The 16,670-nt window shown below is 35.8% G+C and overlaps 2 protein-coding genes across 2 annotated transcripts; one reads left to right on the top strand and one right to left on the bottom strand.

Annotated features, from left to right (window-relative positions):
• Nucleotides 1-413: 413 nt before the first annotated feature.
• On the bottom strand, nucleotides 414-7,554 carry LOC116143278 (meiosis-specific protein ASY3). The gene is made up of 10 exons (XM_031428738.1): nucleotides 7,478-7,554; nucleotides 4,462-6,021; nucleotides 4,167-4,356; nucleotides 3,035-3,166; nucleotides 2,856-2,919; nucleotides 2,607-2,756; nucleotides 2,475-2,533; nucleotides 2,027-2,161; nucleotides 1,198-1,289; nucleotides 414-763 (listed from the first exon to the last, which is right to left on the bottom strand). Exons 2-10 carry the CDS (start codon nucleotides 6,013-6,015, stop codon nucleotides 695-697), a joined length of 2,445 nt encoding a protein of 814 aa, XP_031284598.1. The 5' UTR covers nucleotides 6,016-6,021; nucleotides 7,478-7,554; the 3' UTR covers nucleotides 414-694.
• A 2,484-nt stretch (nucleotides 7,555-10,038) lies between these two features.
• On the top strand, nucleotides 10,039-14,263 carry LOC116143289 (protoporphyrinogen oxidase 1, chloroplastic). Its single transcript, XM_031428751.1, has 9 exons — nucleotides 10,039-10,517; nucleotides 10,820-11,005; nucleotides 11,126-11,210; nucleotides 11,378-11,525; nucleotides 11,610-11,690; nucleotides 11,858-12,029; nucleotides 12,523-12,682; nucleotides 12,767-12,870; nucleotides 13,884-14,263. Exons 1-9 carry the CDS (start codon nucleotides 10,119-10,121, stop codon nucleotides 14,181-14,183), a joined length of 1,635 nt encoding a protein of 544 aa, XP_031284611.1. The 5' UTR covers nucleotides 10,039-10,118; the 3' UTR covers nucleotides 14,184-14,263.
• Nucleotides 14,264-16,670: the final 2,407 nt, after the last annotated feature.

Below are 16,670 nucleotides of genomic sequence, written 5' to 3'. Positions count from 1 at the left end.
GAAAACACCTAAATAATTAAAAGAATCTTGCGGCAATTTTTCTTTCAGCAATGTGATGAAGTAAACATCAGCTCTCCAAAAGGTTTGAAAAATGCAGTTTAGAACTGGAGTGAATGCTCGTGTGGCGACATTATATACGAGATACAGGACCAACTTGATCTGTAGCAATTACGCAATAGCCGACATGATTGAGCTACAGTGATTCAAATGTTTACGCAGCAAGTAAAAGAGACAGTGTCAACCTGGCCACTATACATAAAACGTCCTTCCCAGTTAGCAGTGGGTGGCGACACTGTCAGCCTGGAGTGTCTTAACTCCCTATACACTTAAGATTCACCAATAATCACGTCTTGCTTCATAAACAAAAAGCTCCATTTTCAAAGACAACAAAAGTTCCCATCATCCCGCGCCATCTAATTCATTTATAATCTCAGGATTCTTTACATGTGATCTAGTGTCCAAATACATTCACATAAAGTAAAAAGTGGATATGGAAAACTTGGAATTACAGACTACTTGGATAAAGCTGGCAATCTCTAAATTTTATACGCATACATCCAGGTTTAGTTGAGAGGTTAATAAGGTAATAGGAGGCTTTCTGAACTATAAAATGCGAGGTCTTACAAAGTGACCATCCTGTTTAATTCTGGCCAAACTTTCCATATTGCTTGCCAGCTGTAAAAATCATGTCAATTTAAAAAATACCTTCTTTCAGACACTCAGCTATTAAAAGTTTCAAATGGAGCCTCTTTTTCCTCGCCAACTGCAATGGATCATGAAAACAACATGAATGTCAAACAAGTGACATAAGATTCACCGCATTTACAAAAACTGATCAAAAGTCTCAAATACAATCAAAGAGATGACAGTTAATCTTAGAAGGACCAATCAATCCGATTATGAGTTGTTCAGTGGTTAAAGCTTTGCATTCGGTTTCACTTTCGAGCTTATGCAACGCCTAGAAAGTAAAACCCACTAAATGCCAGTTCAAGATTGATACACTAACCAGGTAATATCTCAAGCTCGCAAAGTTTAGGACCGGTATCTCCAAATTATATATATAACGATGCTTGTGACCAATATAAGTTATGCCCCACAAATTGGCTAATGCTTAGCACAATCACCATTTACTAGATTTATTACGCTCCGCAAAAAAGAAACTCAGCCCTAATTTTAACATACAAATAGAAAACATGCCTCATTGACGGTTGTGATTCTTCTTTGGGCATCACTGAGTTGGGTCTCAACCGCTTCTTCCAGTTGCAAGAGAAGCTTCTGGTGTGATGTTCCTGTAAATGTAAGAGACCAATTAAACAACATCATCACAAAAATTTATTTACGGTGATAGCTGCATATATATATATATATATATATCATCAAGGTAGACAGGTTAAAACAACTTACAACATGTTAAAATTTAGTTTATTATCATATGGTAGCTTCGTAAGGGTTCAAGTTTATAAACCTCTGTTGCATTAAGTGTTGCAGTGATGCAAACCAGGAAACAACCAGTCGCATGTTTTACGGAATCCAATAGATAGTTGTAAGAAATGACAGCACAGGGATAAAATTTGTCATGTAGATTAGGATAAATGCTACTACAAATGAGGAAGCGTGCACAAGTGCGGAGTGCCAGAAAATTAGTGGTGTTGACTCTTTAGGTGCCAAAATAAACAATTTTTTTCAGAACAGTCAAAAATATTTTGATTTGCTTATATTACAATTTGCTAGCACTAAGGCATTTAATGATTTATGTCACAATCTCCCATCTATTAAAATCAGTGACTAAATTGCATAGAGCCATTCATTGGTAACAATGGACTGAGTCATCGTCCAAAGACAAGCAATCATCCAAGACTACTTATGGACCACTACTCAATGGTCCACTGCAACCAATCAAAGGATTGAACCCAGGATTGTCCCATAAAATAACTAAAGCCAATTGAGAACACCTAATCAAACACAAGGCACTAGTTCATTGACAAGAATAGAAAATGTATATTCACAGTAGTAAAAGTAATCATACTTTGCTTCTTCACTGTTCCTTTCAGTTCAATCTGTTGAGCTTCCAACACTTTAAGGGTACTCGTGAAGTTCTGGAGACGATGATGAATCTCTTCCTTAAATTTTTTACATATCGACTCTAGTTGTTCTTGTTGCTCTGCAAGAGAGACAAAAACCCAAGAAAATATACGAACTTTCATTTACTAGAACCAAGGTTTAAAAAGCTCCATAGCACCATTTTGAATTGACAAGAGAATTAGCTGTATACTTAAGAAACAATGTCACCTATGGGATACCCTGGTTAAAAGTCCATATACACTAAATACATAAAATATAAATATGTATACTGCAGTGCAAGAACCACCACTAAATGAGCACTGAGTTAGGCTTCTTATCTTAATAATCAAGCATTTTTGCTTGCACCACTTATTAAAGTCATAAGAACCATTCAGTTTATACAAATCTGCTACCTTCAAATCTTGTTTCCAGGCGCTTTCTTTTTGACTTACTCACACTTGTTAGCTTCCCTCTGAAAAAACATAAAAGATCACACCTAAGTAATAAATATTTGAATAAGAAACATGTCAAATTTAAACACCTACATATCTGTTTGGATCTGAGATTCAACATCCTGCAGCTGCAAGTATATGCCCTTAGAAATGGAAGTTAAAATTTCAGAGGACTTCTTTCTAGTTTCTGAATCCATTTTCCTTCTAAAGTTGTCTAAAGTAAATGCAAATAATGTAACAGCCCTGAAATATTGTCAATTTAAAGTCAGAGTCAACCAAAATAGAACATAGTGGTTCCGAAGAAAAACATTAATTGCCTTATTTAACAAATAAAGGAAAAACCTAGCCAAGTCATCCTCTTGATTCTGTTCTGCGGTTTCCTGAAACCATTCAGTCTCTCCTAACCCTGCCCATTTGGTACAGAAAAGAGAAATAAAATGAGAAAAGATGTAGAATAAGGGATAAAATTAACTGTGGAGACGATAAGGGCATAAATCTATTGATATGTAGGTGAAGTTTGCCTTTTGGAGAGGGCAAAGGGGCACTGAATTTATCAACACTAATGCCTCCATGGCCATGGAACCTTTTCGTTGGACAATGCATGACGTTTGATTTCTCGGCAGTACCAGTTTCTGGAGAGTTCTCTTTGTGACCTGCATGTTGCCATTAAATCATACATTATGCAGCCTGATCACAGCTTATCAATTAGTTAAAAGTGGTCAATCATTTATCAGACCGATTATAAATATGCAGGTCACAGAATATGTATAAGACTGATTAGGATCCAGCATTCTAACAATAATTTCTTCAATGCCATGAGAAATTCAATTCCGTTCATATTAACAGTCAGAGGAGGAGTTATCATTGGAGAACATAACTCTGTTAGCATGAAACACGTCTGATAGGACTGAGGGAGGAGCAAGGGTAAATTGTATTTAGCAGTAAATCAAAACTCACTGACTAAAATTTCCTTAGGGACTACAATAGTCACATTCATAAGCACAAAAAATGTTTCAGATAGCTCCTGTTAATAAATGCTTATACAGTATCTCAGCTCTACCCTTCAAAATATTCACATTCAGCAATTCCAGAGTTCATAAGACGTTATATTAAGGACATAATAATAGCTGCTATACTTAAATTCAGGTCATAGATGTTGTATTACTTAAAAAATGTTTACTATAGAGCTAATGGTAACTACCTGTTACAACAAAATCCTAACAGGAATGCAGCATACACAGTAAATCAAAGAAAACTTATGGACTTCAATGAACGATTCTTGATTCCTCTGATCAGGCATCACGCCTAGTGTGCCCAAATCAAAGTTTTTACAACTTTCAAAACAGGCATTAGCCTAAACTCTAGACAAATAAAATCAACCAAACTCCTTAGAGACGTATTTCGAACCAGTTTCTCTTAAGGTTATACATGAAAGAGTGAGGAAACCAAATGAGAGAGACAGTACAAGGAAATGTTTAACAAATTCTATGGTGCTCATGTTCATAGTGGAGCTTCGTTATAAAAATATAACATAAAACTCATTATTAAATTAAAAAAATTTCCAGAACCAAGTTCAAAAAATATACTAAAAAAACCTTCAACGTGAATCCATAGATAGCAAGTTTTAGAAAAGTCGTGATTGAGCAAACATACAGTCATATATATCGATGACAGGTGAACCATCTCTAGAGCTCCTAGGATCTCCATCTTCAGATGAACACCCAGCCAGGTCATCTTCTGCACCATCAGATGGCAATTCAGCCTGACCATTTTCTGAATCACTTTTTTCCTTCACTGGAGATGCTTTTCTGGGTGGAGAATCTTTAAACTTCTCAGCATCATCCTGAAGTCTAATAAGGAAAGGCAAAGGCAGAAAGAAATATCCCAACCTAGATACTATTATGTTTATTAAACTAACACATCAAACCCTCAGAACTAAAAAGGATACAGGTGACTCTGTTTCTGCATCTGATCCAGAACAATCTGATTTTGGATTTCTCAAAGTCCTGAAGCTACGAATACTTCCCATATTATATCTTCCCTCTTCCAGTGCAGGACTGCAAATATCCTGCTCCATTTGCGCTGTTCTTGGCGTGGACCAAGGATAAGGACTAAAGATGGGGGTTTTAAATGCAAATGTTGGACTTGGGATCTCATCTGGTGGGTCAACAACATTCTTAGAAGATGATTTGCCAGATTCTTCTCGCTGGTCCCTATTTTCTGTTATAGCCGGGTTGTCAGAATCTCTCTTCTGACTCATCTTTTTTGGCTGTGGTGATTCATGAAAATCTTTTGCTGGGACTGCATTCTTTGATTTACTACAATCTTCCCTATCCTCAGGCATACAACCATGAAAACTTTCCACTTTATTACTGAGTGAAGATGTTTTTTCAGCACATGGTAATTCACAGGTATATCTTGCTTGTGGAGGCTCATCTGCATTATCCTTTCCCGAAAAGCTGATCTTACGTGGCTCAATGCTAGAACCTTTTAAGTGGCTCTTCTTTCTTGTAGACATAGAGGAGCCATAGTGGGTAGCACCATCTAACTTTGCAGACCATCCTTCTTCAAACGAGAAGATTTTCTTATTTTGATATTTCTGTTTGTAGCTAGAGGATGGACAAATTTTAGTTTTAGTTTTTGGCACTTTTGTACATTTCTTTCTTGTCAAAGAACGAGTTAATGGCCTCCTTGTCGGTTGATTTGGACTTTCAGAATCGGTTTCTATAGTGTCTGAATTCTGCCTGGGTCTGACGGGTGTATCACCAATTTGATCAACAACTTTTTTTGGCTTTAGCCTATCAGCACCTACCTCAGCAGCCTGCGGATTAGAACACTGACTTTTGGATGAAGAAACAGTTCCCAATATCTGCCAAAGCTTCATTCTCAAAGTTTCAGTTTCACCATTTCCCGGATTATCTCTTTTATCTGCTTTTACTTCTTTATCTGATGCAAGAATTTCTTGTGTAGTAGCAAATGTGAATTCTTCCGTACACTTTGAGTTTATATTCTTCCTTGCTTTCCTTTTATAGGTCATGCCATCAAATATTTTCGGATTACTCTCTCCAGGCTGTGAAATAAAGGAGTTGTTGGCAAAAAACTGAACCGAATGTGTCATTTGTGCATCCTTCAGTCCATCGATCTTTTTCTGCCTCTCACCAGCAGCTGGTCTGGTGGAAGCTTGTTTTCTGCATTTAGCCGTCTCTGAAGTTGTAGCATCTTGGTTCAGGGATCGAGTAGTTATCCATGGGTAGCTCACCTGCTCTGTAGCTTCAGTTTGTTTCTCTGCAGCGGCAGTTTTGGCACCCTCACTCTTATTGTCTGCTGCTGTAAAAATTTCTTTGAACGGAGTTATTTTTTCAGCTTTTGGAACTACAGTCTCACCTTCTTTTGCAGCTGCAGGTTTTTTCTTGGCTAATGAGTCCGTTCTAATTCCAATTGAAATCTTTCTAGATTGGCTAGCAGGATGGTAATTGCTGTTAAAACTCTGACAGTTGCTCATTCTATCCTGCAACATATTTTTGAAAATATCACATAACTTATCTTTTCAAAAGTTCACTAAGGTTGCAATCACTTGAACGGCCAGCCGTCACAATTTAATGGCCAGAGAATCTGAGTTGAATCTAAGTTCAGCAGATCCCAAAGCCAAAAACTCACCCTAATTACTGGGAAACATTTTCTCGATCTGCACAGAATCGTTACTTTTAACAGAGTCTAAATAAGCACAGCTGCAACATCACACACTAACGAAACCAAAACAAGACTACAAATTGCAGAAAACTGAGATATCGAAATAAATCCAGATATACATGCTAACGTGCAAACACACGTATAACTGCTGAGCAAGCAACATTTACAGCTTCTCAGAAATATCCAAACAAAATTATATTAAGCACAGCAAGAAGATCACGCATATAACAAAGGGGAAAAGCAAGGCTCACCAATTGGCACAGAACAATAGTTCCAAGCAAAATCCTCACACATGCATGCACAGCCAAACACATGAAACAAGATTTATAAATTAACACAACTGGGATCCCAATTAAACCCGATAATGCATATGTACAACAAGATTCAGCATAAATGATTATATCATGTCTCTTAAACCCAAAGTGCTAAATAAATAGGAATTAATAATGCAGACAAAATTGTCACAATCAACATAAATGATCTTTTATCAGTTAATGGAAGCACATATATGCTAAGTCAACGAAATATACATTAAGCTCTGAAGCAATAAAGAAAATGATTTACTGGGAAACATGTCAAATATCATTTTCTCGCAAAAATCCGCTAAGAAGCAATGAAACACCTTCCATTTTGAAATAATCTGAACCGTCGATATTTTACATGTAAATTTTGTCGCACACTAACAGACACCAGCAATTGTAACCTAAATCGTTGCATCAAAACTCAGTTTGCTGGGTGAGAAATACGAAACTAAAATGTCAAATGTCAATAACTGGATTCTGCGGTTAATAATTCTCTACCAAAACCAGCTTTATCGAACATTCTAGCTTAGCATGAGATAGGTTCGATTTCCTTTTCACAAAATTCTGGACATTTTTCTTTTAATATTCTCAGATTCCGACCAACTAAATTATCAAGGAAAAGAGGTAACTAAAGCAAAAACCCCGGCAAACTCGAAGGTCCTAGAAAAATAAATGTTGAAACAGATTTAGCTTGAATTAACATGAATTTTCTATCGAAAACAGAAACCCTAACGCATCAAATAAGAAGACACGAAAGTACTTCAAAATCCATCTCAGTCTTTCAAAATCTTGAGGAGCAGATTGGTAAAACTATGCAATTCAAGAATCAACTGCTCAAAAACAAAAGATCATATAAGATTTAAATTCAATACACAAATTCAAGTTCAGATTCCAAATAAATTGAGAAAACTTTGTATGAGATGAATTAATCAAGTTTATAAGAGAATAATTATCAAAATATTAAGCGCTTACAGTTTACTTCACACCGAAAATCGAAGAGAGATCTATTATGTAAATCATACGAGAAAAATGATCCGCAGAAGAGAAAAATAACTTTAGAGAGATCACTCTCACGAGAAGCGGAGTTTTGCTATACAAGAGAAAGGAGCGGGAAAATCAAAAGCGTTTTGAATTCTGAATAGAAACTGCCTACCAGTTCTAATATATATACGGGATGTCGATGCGCACCGCCTTTCTTGTGAATAGACAATATTGCCCTTGAGTTGATTTCAAAAAAAAAAAAATCGAACGATCCGTTAGACAAAGGGGGTGGCCCCACTCTACAGAACGGAAAATCAGAGATCATCATATTTGGTAACTTTCCTTTGACAATCAGACGGCATTTATCGTTTATACTGAATTGGTTAAAACAAAATAGTCCAGGCTACAATTACCTCTACAACATGCTTTCAAAACCCTGGATTTTCTTAAATTTTAAATACAACAATGTTTTGATATGATGATATCTCTCTACTATTAATAAAATCATTATGAAATTGAGCTGTTACAACGTCACGATTTATTAAAATGTCTATACAAAAAATAAGAGTATTCATTGATAGAAATGGGCGAACTTTAAACTGTTTACCAGGGAAGTCTATTGAAGATTTTGAAAAACTTTAATATGAGTTATAAAATTCACAAAAATGGAGACAATTAGTAATGTCTTAACTAGTTTAGATAATTAATATATTAAACTATCATTCTAAGCACATTAAATAACTCACACATATTAAACAAGCAGAGTTTGATTGAAAATAATCCGTGAAATAGGCATATACTTAATTTATAAACAATGTTTAGGAGTAGTTGAGCTTACAAGTTTTTTTTTTTTTTTTGGATAAAAAATTGATCACATCTTATGAATTTTAATTATGAACAACTTTATTTCATTGGTCATTTTAGGAATATTTTCTCTTTAATAATCTATTTTGCCAGTCAATTGTTCCCTTTATTCTCTTTCGTGAATCAGGTCTCCACATTCAAAAACTTGTACAGGGAGCAGCTACAGCCGTGTTGTTTTTAGTGAGTTTGGTCTGCTGCCATCACTAAGAAAATGTTGTTAAATTAAATACATATTTGACTTCCATTAAAACAATAAATATTAGAAATTGATCAGATTAGGGTAACAATCGGAAGGTGTGAGTTCTCACACCCAATAATTTCCCTTAAAGATAACACAAATAATATCTTCANATAAGATTTAAATTCAATACACAAATTCAAGTTCAGATTCCAAATAAATTGAGAAAACTTTGTATGAGATGAATTAATCAAGTTTATAAGAGAATAATTATCAAAATATGAAGCGCTTACAGTTTACTTCACACGGACAATCGAAGAGAGACCTAATATGTAAATCATACGAGAAAAATGATCCGCAGAAGAGAAAAATGACTTTTAGAGAGATCACTCTCACGAGAAGCGGAGTTTTGCTATACAAGAGAAAGGAGCGGGAAAATCAAAAGCGTTTTGAATTCTGAATAGAAACTTCCTACCAGTTATAATATATACGGGATGTGGATGCGCACCGCCTTTCTTGTGAATAGACAATATTGCCCTTGAGTTGATTTCAAAAAAAAAAAAATCGAACGATCCGTTAGACAAAGGGGGTGGCCCCACTCTACAGAACGGAAAATCAGAGATCATCATATTTGGTAACTTTCCTTTGACAATCAGACGGCATTTATCGTTTATACTGAATTGGTTAAAACAAAATAGTCCAGGCTACAATTACCTCTACAACATGCTTTCAAAACCCTGGATTTTCTTAAATTTTAAATACAACAATGTTTTGATATGATGATATCTCTCTACTATTAATAAAATCATTATGAAATTGAGCTGTTACAACGTCACGATTTATTAAAATGTCTATACAAAAAATAAGAGTATTCATTGATAGAAATGGGCGAACTTTAAACTGTTTACCAGGGAAGTCTATTGAAGATTTTGAAAAACTTTAATATGAGTTATAAAATTCACAAAAATGGAGACAATTAGTAATGTCTTAACTAGTTTAGATAATTAATATATTAAACTATCATTCTAAGCACATTAAATAACTCACACATATTAAACAAGCAGAGTTTGATTGAAAATAATCCGTGAAATAGGCATATACTTAATTTATAAACAATGTTTAGGAGTAGTTGAGCTTACAAGTTTTTTTTTGGATAAAAAATTGATCACATCTTATGAATTTTAATTATGAACAACTTTATTTCATTGGTCATTTTAGGAATATTTTCTCTTTAATAATCTATTTTGCCAGTCAATTGTTCCCTTTATTCTCTTTCGTGAATCAGGTCTCCACATTCAAAAACTTGTACAGGGAGCAGCTACAGCCGTGTTGTTTTTAGTGAGTTTGGTCTGCTGCCATCACTAAGAAAATGTTGTTAAATTAAATACATATTTGACTTCCATTAAAACAATAAATATTAGAAATTGATCAGATTAGGGTAACAATCGGAAGGTGTGAGTTCTCACACGCAATAATTTCCCTTAAAGATAACACAAATAATATCTTCAGCCGTTGCTTTACTTTGCCCAAGCCCAGAGAGCAGACGGTAAACAATTAACGACCTCATTTCCTTTCTGTTTGATCCCCGCCATGACCTCTCTCATGGACTTTTCACTTCTCCGTCCAACACCATCGCTATTTCCTTCTTTGTCCAAACACTCACAAACACTCCACATTCGCCGACCACTCAAACTCCGCTGCTCAATTGCCGAAGAGTCCACCATTTCTCCATCAAAGCCCAGCCCCAATCCCAATCTTAATGCTGGTGATGCAGCCACTGCGGATTGCGTTATTGTTGGAGGCGGAATTAGTGGTCTCTGCATTGCTCAGGCTCTCTCCACCGACCACCGTGATGTGGCTCCAAATGTGATCGTCACCGAGGCTAGAGATCGTGTTGGTGGCAACATCACCACCCTTGAGAGGGATGGATATCTGTGGGAAGAGGGCCCAAACAGTTTCCAGCCGTCTGATCCTATGCTCAAAATGGTGGTACGTCTTAAACCTACACTAGGGTTTTATCTTCCTCGTTATTGTTTTTGAGAATTTCTGAAACTTTGCTTTTTTGACTTGGAATGCTCATTTAGAGTGCTTATTAGCTGCGGTTTTTTGAAGTAAATTATTGAAATGCTCGTAATTTACTTGTGAAATTACTAATTAGCTGTAAGTTGAGCTGAATTTGCTGAATAACATTTCATAGTTTTAGCATAATGTCTAATTTGGTTGCAGGCGTGTGGGTCTTTTTGGCTCGATTGATGAGTGTTCACGTTAAATGATCAATGTGTTCATTGTAGGTGGATAGTGGATTGAAGGATGATTTAGTTTTGGGGGATCCTAATGCGCCAAGATTTGTATTGTGGGATGGGAAACTGAGGCCAGTACCATCAAAGCCGACGGATCTTCCTATCTTTGACTTGATGAGCATTGGTGGGAAACTAAGGGCTGGCTTTGGTGCTATTGGCATTCGGCCTCCTCCTCCAGTTTGTTCTCCTGACTTTCTCATGAGTTGATTAAAATTTTAATTATTACAAATTCATGCACCCACAATATGCTTTTTTCAATTGGGTTTCTCATATCTTAGCCTTTGACAAAGGTGACAGGGTCATGAGGAATCAGTTGAGGAGTTTGTGAGGCGTAACCTTGGTGATGAGGTTTTTGAGCGTCTCATAGAGCCATTTTGTTCAGGTGATAATTGATGGTCCATATTTTTTAAATCAAAATGCATTTTGCTCGTTTAAATTTCTGTTGTTCAACCATTACGCTGGAGAATTGGGTTCTTTATAGATGATGTTTTGAGCAGATTCTATAATAGCCCAGCCGACCTTACATATTTTGGGTATTGTTGCTTGTAGGTGTTTATGCAGGAGATCCTTCAAAGTTAAGTATGAAAGCTGCATTTGCAAAAGTTTGGAAACTAGAGCAGAATGGTGGTAGTATCATTGGTGGCACTTTCAAGGCAATCCAGGAGAAAAATAGATCTCCAAAGCAACCTCGAGATCCGTAATATTATAATGTGCATTTAGGTTCATTTTATGGTCTTTTCATGAATCTATGGTCAATGAACTGAATTAAGTAATCTTGCAGGCGCCTACCAAAACCAAAGGGCCAAACAGTTGGCTCTTTTAGGAAGGGACTTGCTATGTTGCCTGAGGCAATTTCTAAGAGGTACTTCTGTTATTGAAATCTATGTTGTTAATTATATGTATTCTCGTTGGATGGTCATTTATCAGTTTTGGTGATAATTGAAAATTCAAGTTGTCCTATATTCTTACTGTGCTCTTAAGTACTATTTGAAGGTAATAGATCTTAACCAGTTCTGTTTCTTTTGGCAGGTTAGGTAGCAAAGTTAAATTATGTTGGAAGCTTTCTGGTATCAGAAAATTGGATAATGGAGGGTATAGTTTGACCTATGAAACACCAGAAGGATTGGTTTCTGTCCGGTGCAAAAGTGTTATCATGACAGTTCCATCTTATGTTGCTAGTAGTCTGTTGCATCCTCTTTCTGTATGTTTCTTTCTTGAACCTGGTTTAAGTTGGAATTTCTTTTTACTAGTTTATATAGTGGAATGTTTGAAACTGAGTTCTGATCATCCAGTTCTTTTTTTCTCAATTTATCATAATCCTTACTGATGAAGTAAAACAATTTTGATATGAGTGTCTGTTAGTCTGTTTCCTGAAGTACTTATGTTGGCTGACAAATACTTTATGAAATTTGAATAACTTGATAGCATTAGCTCAGGTTTAGATTCTGAGAAATTTTTACAAGTGTAATTGCTTCTGATAGTGTCCATTGCAAATTTAGTTTTTTTTTTTCCTGAGAAATTTAAAATAAAAATGCATCATGTTGCAAACCAAAGTCATATCACTAAGGGCTTGTGCCAATATACACTGGCTTGTTACTGGACTGATAAAGGATTGTTTGTAGTTCTTTAAGTAGTTAGTTTGATATGAAGACTTACTAAGTATTTTTTTTACCATTTATACATTTTGTTCGCAGGTAGCTGCTGCAGATGCACTGTCACAATTTTATTACCCACCAGTTGCTGCAGTGTCCATTTCTTATCCAAAAGAAGCAATTCGGACAGAGTGCTTGATAGATGGTGAACTCAAGGGGTTCGGCCAATTGCATCCACGAAGCCAAGGGGTGGAAACTTTGGGTGAGTTTGATTGTAAGAAGAAATCCATCAGATATGTTATGAAGGTTTCATGTTAAATTAAACTTGCTGGTTTACTTTCTGCAGGAACTATATACAGCTCATCACTTTTTCCCAATCGAGCACCTGCTGGAAGGGTTTTGCTCTTGAACTACATTGGTGGTGCTACAAATCCTGGAATTTTGTCCAAGGTAAGATAATTATCAAATATGATTTGCTTTTGTTGTGAGAGATTCATCCTTGGGGTATAGTGGCAGTTTGATGGTAGGGTATGTGGACAGAAGAACACTAGCACATCTAGTAAACTATTTGGATAATACCAATAATATTTCATGATCGGATGCCAAGGTTACTTATTGAAAGGAATAGGGGCATGATTGTATAGCTGTGATATTTTGCTGGAGGAATGACTAATGTGTCTTCTGAATCATCAAGAAAGATACAAAGTAACTTGAGGTGGGAGAAAAGAGAGGCATGCTTATATATTTGGTTTGTATCATGAATGTCTACTTAACTCCATTATATCTCATCTAGGAGACATTGCATAGTTCGAATCAATAATCATTGATGGATTCAAATTTCAGATCAAGGATGTTACATTGTTACTGTTTTGACATTTGTTATGTGGGACATGAATGTATATGTTGTTCCTGTTGTCTTGGTTGAATAATGTTTACTGAAAATGAATTGACGTGTGCTTCATCTGTGTTNGGCATGATTGTATAGCTGTGATATTTTGCTGGAGGAATGACTAATGTATCTTCTAAATCATCAAGAAAGATACAAAGTAACTTGAGGTGGGAGAAAAGAGAGGCATGCTTATAAATTTGGTTTGTATCATGAATGTCTACTTAACTCCATTATATCTCATCTGGGAGACATTGCATAGTTCGAATCAATAATCATTGATGGATTCAAATTTCAGATCAAGGATGTTACATTGTTACTGTTTTGACATTTGTTATGTGGGACATGAATGTATATGTTGTTCCTGTTGTCTTGGTTGAATAATGTTTACTGAAAATGAATTGACGTGTGCTTCATCTGTGTTGGTCAATCTTTCTTGTGTTTTGTTGTTTGATGGCTGCTTTTCTATCTGGCGGTGATATTCATATAGGCAACTTTTTACCCAAGGTTTGCATTCTCTGAAGCCTTTGTTTGTTCATCGTTATTCTACTAACACCTGTTTTTCTCCTGCATGCAGACGGAGAGTGAACTTGTAGAAGCAGTTGACCGTGATTTGAGAAAGATGCTTATAAATCCTAATGCAAAGGATCCAATTGTATTAGGTGTGAGAGTGTGGCCACAAGCCATTCCCCAGTTTTTGGTTGGTCATCTTGATCTCTTAGATGCTGCAAAAGCTTCTCTTAGGGATAATGGGTTTCAAGGGCTGTTTTTGGGGGGGAATTATGTAGCTGGTGTAGCCTTGGGTCGCTGTGTGGAGGGTGCCTATGAAGTTGCAGCAGAGGTGTCCAACTTTCTGTCAAAGTATGCATACAAATAATGCTCCTACATTATGTAGAAATGTACTGAAGCGAAGTTTCCTATAAGCCATTGCGTAAACTTTTAGTTGATTATTATGCATGTAGAGCTCCTTAGTTTTAGGCATTTTTTTGGCGTTTAATTTGACGTGCAGTTTCAACTGGACAGGTTCTTAACTTTATTAGTGAGAGTGATAGCCCCAATTTTACGCGTTAGTTTTCCTAGTATCTGCGATTTTGTCGGTGTGCTGCTGGCTGGTGGAAAAAATCTGGATCCTGGTCCATCAAACAACTTATAAGCAGACCTGCGTCTTTTTTGGGTCCATGCATTACATCCTCTTGCATTCACTAGTCAACAAAGAAACAAAACCGATCTTCTATTTTTCTTTTTCTTTTTCTCTTTTCTTTCTTCTTTCGGTGTCCAGAGAAATTGAACCATCTTTTACTTTTTTTTTTTTTCCTTTTTCTGGTAATCTGACCTAAGTGGAGCCAGAGAAGAAGCTCTAAACTTCCGTCGTGTCTGCCTATAAGCTGAACCATATTTTTTACTTCTAAGTAGTGATATGAGCTGCGTTCGGACTTGCTAACTTCCTTGGACTGCCACTATGTTAACGGTGGCTGGCTGGGGCAGGGCAGTGGTAATTAGCTATATTGCGGTAGAAATTTTGTTTTATTATATAATTATTTCGGAAATAAACTTAGTAGTGCGCACTAAGTAGTGGCAACTGTGCAAGTGGAAACCCATTCGCGTCTTAAACATCGGTCCTAGAACTTTATATGAAAAGTCACACAAAAGTAAATCACGTGTAAATCTTGGTGCTGCATAATTTTCCTAAAAGCGTAATCTACATTAAAATGTGTAAAGAAATATAAATTCTAGTTGTTGGACAGAAGGCCTGTTAGCCGCCTGCTTAGAACAGTGGAGAGCACAGCACAATGTTGAGCCTAATTACTACATAATGGCTCAAAGCCTGGCGAACCCAGGGGCAGGTATGTGGACACGTAAAGGATTTGAAAAGAAGCCAATAAATTGTGGGAACAGACCTGAGGCAATTAGAAGCAGTAAGACAAAAAGTGAATAAACCAAGGCTGCAAATGGGATCTAGTCTCAATAGTAGGGCCTATTTATGGAGACATTGTTACATAGGATAATAAAAAGCTATCCTAAATTTGACCGAGGAAAAAAATGAAGAAATTATATCCAGAGTAAGTAATAGACATGATGATGGTGAAACATGAAAATGTACACAGAGAATGAAAACAATGAATGGAGGATTTAGGGCGAGGTTGTGGGTTGGAAGTTCAATACAAATAGTGTTGTAAAGACATAAAAGTCGTTGGAGGGAGAGAAAGTCCTATGATGGCCAATTCAAGCAACATTGTGGTTGGGGTAGTGGGGGACATAAACATCTTACTTTTTCTTTTTTCTTAATAATTTTATCACTATTGCAATTACAATTTGCCTTTTCTTTAGCTACAAGGAAGATTTTCTGTTCGTTATTTTACACGTGGATTGTTGTTCTTGTACACGTGTGGAAGGGATTTTGGTGGAATATTGGAGAAGAAATCAAAGAATATAATTGCACTTTATGTCTTTTCTTCTTTTTCTTGTGTTTGAAAATTTTAGTCTTATATTTGTATATCTCCAAGACAGGATCTTACATATGTACAAATAAAATATTATATTCAGGTGACATAAGTTCTCATTTGTGATGCATAAAAGACATATTATAAAAGCTGTAATCCAATGAATTTATCTGTGAAACACAAGGGCTCCATCAATTTATCGAAATGTTTCATGTCTTCCTTGCCCGTTTAAGCATTCCCCGTGGCTCCTCTCTGTTGATTTAATTTAAATTCATTAATCTGTCATTCTATAATACGACGTCTCTTACTTCTTCTCACTCTTACCAATACTATTACACTCAGTCTTATCCATTGAACATTGATTTGAGACAGTTTTATCAAATTTAATACATCTTCTGTAAACCCTTTCAAATTCCAATGCTTTTGTAACCTTTTTGTAATATCCATGAACCTGATTGTTGTCTACATTCATTTCCTCAAGTACACTCTGAACACTATTATTATATCAACTGAAACTCTCAGAACTTCAACCGTACTGTCTGCTAATTCTTATATTTTTAATTTCCTCTTAAACCAAACTATTATTGTCCAAATATTTGATTCAATTTGAATGTGAATATGTGATTTGTAACTTTTAAAAAAAGCTACTAATAACAATTATGAGGAAAGTTAGCATGCTCATCATCTTTACCTTAGCGTGAAATCTATTAATTAATTGTGTATTAATATTAATTATCATCAATAATACAAATAATTAATATTATGCACATTGAATTTAATTCAAATGGAAATTATGAGTAAACCAACAGCTCCGTTCCTACTCGACACGTGTACATGTCGGCTATTATGGAAACATTTCAACCCAGCCAGTCATATGAAGAAAAGTTCATCCCAACAAATGAATTAATATTTCGATATATTTT

This window comes from Pistacia vera, unplaced genomic scaffold (assembly GCF_008641045.1).
Source record: "Pistacia vera cultivar Batoury unplaced genomic scaffold, PisVer_v2 Contig427, whole genome shotgun sequence".
NCBI classification, from domain to species: Eukaryota; Viridiplantae; Streptophyta; class Magnoliopsida; order Sapindales; family Anacardiaceae; genus Pistacia; species Pistacia vera.
This window is presented reverse-complemented; position numbering and strand designations above follow the sequence as displayed.

Excerpts from the sequence above, each read along its gene's own strand:
- LOC116143278 (XM_031428738.1), bottom strand. The coding sequence starts at position 6,015 with ATGAGCAACTGTCAGAGTTTTAACAGCAATTACCATCCTGCTAGCCAA. Across the intron at positions 2,920-3,034 it reads CCCTTTGCCCTCTCCAAAAG|GGTTAGGAGAGACTGAATGG; the intron begins GCAAACTTCACC and ends CCAAATGGGCAG. Across the intron at positions 764-1,197 it reads GAATCACAACCGTCAATGAG|TTGGCGAGGAAAAAGAGGCT; the intron begins GCATGTTTTCTA and ends GATCCATTGCAG.
- LOC116143289 (XM_031428751.1), top strand. The coding sequence starts at position 10,119 with ATGACCTCTCTCATGGACTTTTCACTTCTCCGTCCAACACCATCGCTA. Across the intron at positions 11,691-11,857 it reads CCTGAGGCAATTTCTAAGAG|GTTAGGTAGCAAAGTTAAAT; the intron begins GTACTTCTGTTA and ends TTCTTTTGGCAG. Across the intron at positions 12,683-12,766 it reads CCAAGGGGTGGAAACTTTGG|GAACTATATACAGCTCATCA; the intron begins GTGAGTTTGATT and ends TACTTTCTGCAG.